Source organism: Ctenocephalides felis, unplaced genomic scaffold (assembly GCF_003426905.1).
Source record: "Ctenocephalides felis isolate EL2017-DRISC unplaced genomic scaffold, ASM342690v1 CF-g0.4_SCAFFOLD_00047, whole genome shotgun sequence".
NCBI classification, from domain to species: Eukaryota; Metazoa; Arthropoda; class Insecta; order Siphonaptera; family Pulicidae; genus Ctenocephalides; species Ctenocephalides felis.
Genome location: NW_020536201.1, coordinates 1 through 8,395, shown reverse-complemented (window position 1 = coordinate 8,395; position 8,395 = coordinate 1). Strand labels below are relative to the sequence as shown.

The following is an 8,395-nucleotide window of genomic DNA, read 5'->3' as shown; positions in this document are numbered from 1 at the left end:
AATCCAATTGTCCAATCCAAACTACTTATTAGATATAGTATTAGTAAATGTGATCATTTTGTCCATATTCGTGTAGTAGACCTAAAATAAATTCATGACAAAAAAAATTATTATAATACGTCCATATATTCATTTACAATTATGTATACAATCAAGTAACATAACACGTATTACACCAAACAAGTACATAATACTTTCTTAAATTAATTATCAATTTTGTACAATTTTATTTTATAAAACAAGCTTTAATATTTGTTAAAATATAGATTTAGAATACTTAGAAGCACATAGTTACATATAAGTGTCCTTTGCATAATTTCATAATGGGGCGTCCATTAATTACGTGAGCGATTTTTTAAAGATTTTTGGACCCCCTCTCTTCCTTGGTGATCCATGGTGATATTCCAAATTAACTCCCCCCCTCTCCCACCAAACATCACGTGTATTTTTAGTTACGTGAAAAAACTTTGAATTATTTTTCAAGATGTTTGAACTTTTTAAAAAAAATAGTTAAAAAAATAAATACACGTCATATCTTACTATACTCCTCCCCCCCACATGATATAATGATATTTCGTGATTTCTTGTAAAACTCCCCCCACCCCCTGAAAACCTCACGTGATTAATAAACGCCCCCTAAACGTAACTAAATTTATTTATTTCTCAAAATAGCACTAACATTTAGTTATCTAATAAAAAAAATTAATGTTAGATTGTACTCACAGGTAAGATTTTTTACGTATATTTATGTTTTAAGATAAAAACTCTTTGAATATTAAAAAATGAAGTACGATAGTTTTACTACCGACTTCATAAAATATTCTTATTTCGCAATTAAAAAAAGATTCAAAAAAGATTTCCTAAGAATGTATACAATAAAACCCCGTTAAAACGATTTTTTGCATAATACGTCACTTTACGCCGGTGCCTTTAAGCATATTTTTACTTTGAAACATAGTGTCTCTATCCCGTATAATACGCTTTTCCGCTTAAGACGTTTTGCTTCAGAGGTTTTAAATCATCTTACTGTATTTTATGCAATTTTGTGTAAGTTCTATACATTATAGTTTACTTCAAATGGAGAAAAATATATCAAAATTAACCTGGTTATAATTACTTAAGTATTATACCATATAACATATAAATAATGTTATATAACATATATTAATTATTATAAACATTAATATATACTGATAATTAAATTTTAAATCGATAAATCTATAACTCTGATTAAAATTGCGCTGCAGCAGCAAAGCGTGAAAATATAAAATTTTCAAAATTTTTAAGCCTACACTTATAATAAATATAAATTCTATATGTAAAATATTTAATTAACCTTATTGATAAAAATATATATTTTTAATTTTTTCAAAAAAATTTAAAAACATGCATATTAAATAGGAAAATATTTATCCCAGCATTCTTATAAGAATCCAGTAAAATTATTAATTACTCCATTAAATACCCTGTAAAGACCTTCTAATGATCATACACTAATATAGTCAACGTCTGCAATATATACACGTTATTGAAATTATTAACTCTCAACTAATTTGGAAAAAAATATCTGTTATGAATCCAATAACCTTTTTTGATATTTCAAAAATCCCAACAAGATTCCTACACTAATCCAATAAGAACCGCATCAATTTTTCTCCTATTGCGTAGTATCATTCTGGAACCCTCCATCCTTCATATCCTGCATCTCCTGATCAGTAGGCAGATATTTCTCTAACGCTGCCACTAATTCTATTGGATCCGTATATGGACCATGTCTTTCCACAGGCTTACCAGTCATATCTACTATGAATTTAGTAAAATTCCACTTAATAAAACTTCCAAATGTACCAGATTTTCTTCGCTTCAGGTATTTCCATAAATTGCATCCAGAAGAACCGTTGACATCAGTTTTCTGAAACACATCCCCGATGTCCAGACCAAGGTCTTCTAAATAAGTCTTGATTTCTTCACTTGTTCCTGGTTCCATGCCGAAGGAATCGCTGGGGAAGCAGAGAATTCTCAGTCCTGCATTATGAATAGAAGACAATTATGGTAATGTAAATATTTTAAGAATTCTTGTGTGTGAAATAATCATGTAGGATTCAATGAAAATATATAATATTGTGATAGCAGCCTAAATGTATTGGCAGCCTAAATAATTAAATAAATGTTTACAAATAGAGCGTGCTATTATAAATTATGTACGCTTTTATTGATTAGCATTATGAACTAGAATATAATTAATAAACAGGTGAGCAACAAAATCGAGTGGTGTTTAGAAAAATGTACCAATATGCTATATATGATTCATATTAGAAATGGGCTTATCATATCCGAAGCCGGATCGACTTGGATTTGACTCCGCTTCAGGGAGGAGTTATATCGCTTAACAACTCCACGACTCCGACAACTTTGAAACCGAAATACTCGACACAAATGTGTTCTATAGTGCGTTGTTTATGCATCTAAGGTTTTGTCAAATCCCAATTAATTTTTTGAAATGGAAATTTATAAATAAAATAAAATTAAAAAATATCAATAAAATAATTTTTCTAAAAAATTCACAAGTTAATGACGAGAAAGCAAAACATTTATCATAAAATATTTTCACCAAATAATAATACTTCTGGGAATAGTACTTCTGGGAATTTATTCGTGGTGGTCTCATACCATGAACCTGCCTTCAGGCAGACTACCATTTATTATTTATTATGTTGGCATGGTACAAGAATTCCAAAAATGATGATTGACAATCTCTGTTTTAAGTATTTTATCAATTATAATTTCTTACCTTGTTCAAAAAATCGCGATTTGAGTTCAGCCAGCTGCTGGAAATTAGTCAAAGCCAGTCCACATTTGGTCGCAATATTGACAATAAGACAAACATGCCCTCTGTATTTGTCGAATCTTACTTCTTCGCCATTTATATCAGTTTCGACAAAATCATATATAGAAGTTGCCCTTTTGTAATCAATTGATTTGTCTTCGGCGCTCAAAAATTCGTTGTCTTCCTCCACCATTTTGGATGAAGAAAATTTGAAATTTGGACACTAATGGTAAATGATACACTAACGTTGGATGAAGCTGGATAATTAAATTCACTAAATAAAGGATGGTTGAATTTAATATATCTCACTTTTTTATATTATTTAAACACTGATCAGTTGTTTTGATTTTTATTGGATTATTTTTATATGTTAGATGAAATTGGATAATATTTTTACACGTTAAGTAAAAAATGGCTGAGTCTCCATATTTTACATTTATTTATATATTTTAGTCAAACAGTGATCTGATTTTGATAAGCTTTTGTTCGACTTTTTTCAACTAGAGCAATAGTTTTTAATTTTATTTTTATGGTATTTTATTTATCTATTATTTTAAATCGAATAATTTTGTTTAAAAAATCATGGACCTTTTTGCTTGTATATCAAAATAAGCACATTTTTTCTGTTCATGTAAATTGGAATTGATACAACATACTTTCTTTTGCAACAGTTTGTATCCTTGTTTTGGAATTAATTTATATTCATTGTGTTTATTTTATTTTTAATATATTTTTTGTATGTATAAATTCACTTTCAATATTTATTTTTTATTCACTATAACACATGTGTGTAATATTATTATTTATAATAATATTTAAGGACAATCTTCTTCTGGAATTAACTATCTTCTAAAATGTACAAAATAATCATTTCTTGTAAAATGTATTTTGAATACTTATAGTTCACTCACCAATTCTTATTTTCATTTATATTTCAAAAATGTTTTTTTTAAATATCTTGGATTTACTTTTAATTATTGATTGCAATATGCAACTAAACTTCGTTATTATTTTTAATAATTATAGTATTAATTTCTCTAATTTTTTTGTTCGCATTTGTATATTGAATATGTATTTTAAAATACCATCAAATTATATTTATATTGAATCTTGTTATGATTCTTGATTGCAATTGTTAATTTTACTTAAATATTTTTTCCTTTAATAATTTTATTCATATTCGAAAAGTATCTCCAAATTATTTTTTTCCTGCTGGTTTATCTAGTAATTTTTATCTTCTTTCATTAACCAGATATTTATATAAAAGTATCTTCAAATTACATTAATTTTGTCTCTTGTTGTAATTCCTGGTTGCAATTTATAACTATATGTTTTAATTTATTTTGAGCAGTTTTAGTATTGGAAATATAAAAATAAAAAATTTTCATATATTAAAGCACTTTCAATCTCAATGTAATACATCTTGAGATTCTATATTAATATTTTATAAATAATCACAATTTTATATATTTTTTTAATATTTTTTGAGCAGTTTTAGTCTTAGAAATGTGTAAATAAAAAATTATGATATATTTGCCAAGCACTTGTAATCTCAGTTTTATATTTCTTGAGCCTTTTTATTATTGTTTTATTGACAATCACTGTCTATGTAACAGCACAAATATTTTATTATAGCATTTAAAATATTTGATATTTAATATAACTGTGTCAGTTACGTATGTTACTTCAATACATTCTCCAAATCATTTCTTCTACTTTAGTTTTAATATTTGTAAAAAATAATTATTTTAAATACTTGGAATAATTTTATTTTAATTTTCTATCATTTATTTTTTAACTTGTATCTTATGAATTTCTGACAAGAACTACGTCAACCGACTTGTTCAACTTCAGTTTTCCACATACTGGAAAGCAAAGTTTCCCACTTTTCTCTTTATCCATATATATATTGGTCATCGTCACTAATTATTGATGTCCAGATCCGCCTCTGAATAATTGAAGAGTAATCATAAGCAGAAATAGATCGCTTTGATGAATGAAATTAATGTGTAATTCATTAATATATAATGTATGATACATGTGTACTGCTACCTCAAGAATCTATTTTTATTAGTTAGATGGTTCAATAAGGGGCGAATAATAGAATTGATATTTTTGGAAACTGTATTTCTGGAAACGATCTTGTGCCGTCGAACCTATTGATTTGAAAGACTTGGAGTTGGTAAATTAAAATATAAAAAAAAACAGGTGAAAGATTATTAAAAAAATTATTCGTAGTATTGTTCTGCCTGAAGACAGGTCCAGTGTGTAGACACACAATATATTAACACCTCTTTCTCCACCTTTATCAATAGTTCTAGATCATACTTTACAAACTTTTGCTTCCATACTTCTATATCCTAGATCTATGCTATCAATTTCCTATATTTTCTCTTGGATGCACGCGTCCTACTCCATCATGTTCTTCTATTTTATCTTCGGTGATGTCCTACTTTCAAAACTTTTGCCTTTATACTTCTGCATCCTAGATCTATGCTGTCAGTTTCCTATATTTTTTCTCTGATGCAAGTTCCTAGTTCATCCTGATATTCTGTTTTATTTTCGGTGATGTCCTGCAGTAGCAACTCTTTTGCCAATATGGCTCCAATCCATGTATTTTTCTCCTAAAAATCGTATCCAATAGATAAATATAAATTAAGTCTTCAATTTTATTTATTATAAATGAAGACTCTTTATTCAATATGGGTTCAATCCAGCTTGCTTTCCTCTTCGCAATCGTATCTTATAAATTAACTAGCATAGAGTCTGGAATTTTATTATTTTTTTGAACAAAGACTTCATAACGTGGTCGAGGACAGTTTCTTCTCTTCTACACAATCGTATCAAATATTGAAATTTAGAGACCGATTCTGCCGCATAACAGACAAATGTTATGGCAAGGCTGCGTTATAAAGAACATTCAATACTAATTCGTTCTAAATATTGACAAAAGTCATGTGATTATTGTGCAGCCAGGCGTTTTCTCAGGTTGTCAGATATAAAACCTAACCTAGAAACCGCACAAATATCAAAAAAACAATCTTAGATAACAGGGTCTTTCTCACCCAGCTTCATAACATACAAGTGAGGTGGCGGTTTATGTGTAAAACGCATTATGCACAAAAATAAATTAACAATTACTAATGTCTTCATAAAATACATTGTCAAAATAAAGCAAAATATTAACTAATCCGTTACAAATGTCGCCTATAGGCGACATCCGCTGAACTACCTGTGTGTACGAGTGTCGCCTATATGCAACATCGAGCGTGTCGAATTTTGCTTCGAAAAAAAGTTATACAGACATTCAAGTTATTATAAATAGATATAGTTATTATAAATAGATTAGTTAAAATTATTTTTTCACTGATGTCTTGTGTTAATGTACATTTTCCTCTATTTGCATCAATTAATGCCTTTATCAGCTTCAACTACACTTTTAAAACGTGGTGCACCTTCGATTTTCAGATACAAATAATAAAAACGGTTTTTTGGGGTGCTGTCACTTAAAACCATAGTAAAAGAAAAAGATATTTTTTGAATAATCTAATATAAATATACTAATGATAATAATACTAAGCCTAAGACTCAGAAGTAATATTTGTTTAATAGAAGAAAACAAACCAACAGTGCCTAGGTAGAATAAGGCTAAAAATTTCAAATTTAAAATTTACTAAAAAAAACTGTGCAAATTTGTAATAAATAGTTATTATAAAAATGTATGATTTTATTTAAATTTGAGAAAATATTTATCGGCTCTTTGTCTCGTAATCAGAAATAATTTACGCATTTCATGCGTGTTATTTTTATCCTAGAATTGTTACCTGCGTCAAAATTATCTTTTGTTTTATATATATAATATATATATTAATGTTTCTATTACTAAATATTCCCAGCAACGAGTCAAAAAAGACAACACTAATTATATAGTAATATAAAATTTTAATAATTTTTTATTATCACATCTCAATTTCTGTTCTTTTTCAATACAAAATTATACATCATATAGTTAACTATTCTATCAAATATAATATCGTAATAATTATTTATCATGATTATATTATAATTGGTAATAAAACGCTTTCATTACAAGTGAAAGCAGACCTTGAAAATACTCTAAAGAAAACGTTATTTTTAAATTATTTACAATAAATATAATATCGTTCGAAAATCGGTCAAAGTTATAGAAAAATAATTAATATTTTATATTTATAGGAAAGTTGTTCTAACTCAAATATTTATACAAAAATTTAGACTGGTCATTTATATTCTTAGCACTTTCTCTAATAAAATAAATGACTATTGCCAATAATACTTTTATGAGCCAATTGCAATTCAAAGACTTTATATAAGTTGCAAGTCTTTAAAAAATTAATTAATACTTTTTTCTTAATTTCTTAGCCATCTACTTAAAATTAAGTAACAGTAAGGTCTTGATAATTCGACATCGTTTTAAATATTTAGAAGCGATAAACTTAACCAAATTGTTAATGAAATTAAATTTGGAAAAAGATAAATGCATCTCTTATTTGATTAAGTAAATATCGTTATTTTCAAGATATATCCTACTGTGCGTTCGAATAAACTCAAATCGAAAACTTGATTTTCATAAAACTCATTTAAAATTACATCAGCATTTTTATTGTTCCGACCTTCCTGAGTATTCCTGTTTTGTTGTTCTTGATCTAATGGTACCAAGTAGGTAATTGACGCATTTGGTTGTTCATCATTCAACCTGTAACCTTGTGGAGGACGCACCAATCGTCTCTGTTTGATTGCTGCCTTAGGAGCAACACTTTGCACTGGCTGGTATCGCTGCTGTTGATATTCAGGTTCTGGTTGTGCATATCCGCGTTGTTGTTGTTGGTATTTCTGTTGATTATATTTATCTTCTGGCACTGGAACTGGTACTGGAACAGGAATTGGAGTCACAGAATATCCGGCATTTACTAAAGCTTGGAATTCATCTTGAGTCAAAGGACGGTCCTTGGGACCAGGTAATCTGATTGGAGGAAGTTGGTTTGGGCTGCTGTCTTGGCTTGATTCTGGTTTTAAGCTTTTTGAAGTAGGTTGAGTTTGAGAAACATATATAGAAGATCTGGAAGCTTGTGGCTGCTGATGAGGTTGCTTAGCGCCTGGGAAGAAACCTTGTGCTTGGTTTTCGAAGAGACTTTTCAAGAATTCTTGATCTTCGGGAGAAGCTGTAGGAATTTTTGATGCCGCAGTTGCTTGTGGTTGATATCTGGTAGTTGGTTGGTGAGATAATTGGTTGCTGCACTCGGTATTGCACAGCGTATGGGGATTGAGATGGTACTGCATATTGAGGTCGTTGTTCGTAGAAGCTTTGCCAGATAAACCTGTAGTTTCTGCTAAATACTGATGAGTTATGGGTTGAGCAGTAGGCTTTCTGCCTAGTTTAGGGGCAACGTATGATTGGCCACCTTGGGCTATATCTTGATAACCATATTGTTGTTGGGCTGTTGTTGCTGGGGGAACATGTACGTACTGTGGAATTTGATACCTTGTTGCTGTTCTTGCTCACTTATGTAAGAGTATTGAGCTTGCTGT

At 29.0% G+C, this 8,395-nt stretch overlaps 1 protein-coding gene across 1 annotated transcript; it reads right to left on the bottom strand.

Annotated features, from left to right (window-relative positions):
- Window positions 1-1,657: 1,657 nt before the first annotated feature.
- LOC113365021 (glutathione peroxidase-like) lies at window positions 1,658-3,020 on the bottom strand. Its single transcript, XM_026606857.1, has 2 exons — window positions 2,792-3,020; window positions 1,658-2,025 (listed from the first exon to the last, which is right to left on the bottom strand). Exons 1-2 carry the CDS (start codon window positions 3,018-3,020, stop codon window positions 1,658-1,660), a joined length of 597 nt encoding a protein of 198 aa, XP_026462642.1.
- Between the last annotated feature and the right edge of the window lie 5,375 nt (window positions 3,021-8,395).

Coding starts and splice junctions, on each gene's coding strand:
- LOC113365021 (XM_026606857.1), bottom strand. CDS start 3,020: ATGGTGGAGGAAGACAACGAATTTTTGAGCGCCGAAGACAAATCAATT. Junction 2,026..2,791: donor ATCGCGATTTTTTGAACAAG/GTAAGAAATTAT, acceptor TTCATAATGCAG/GACTGAGAATTCTCTGCTTC.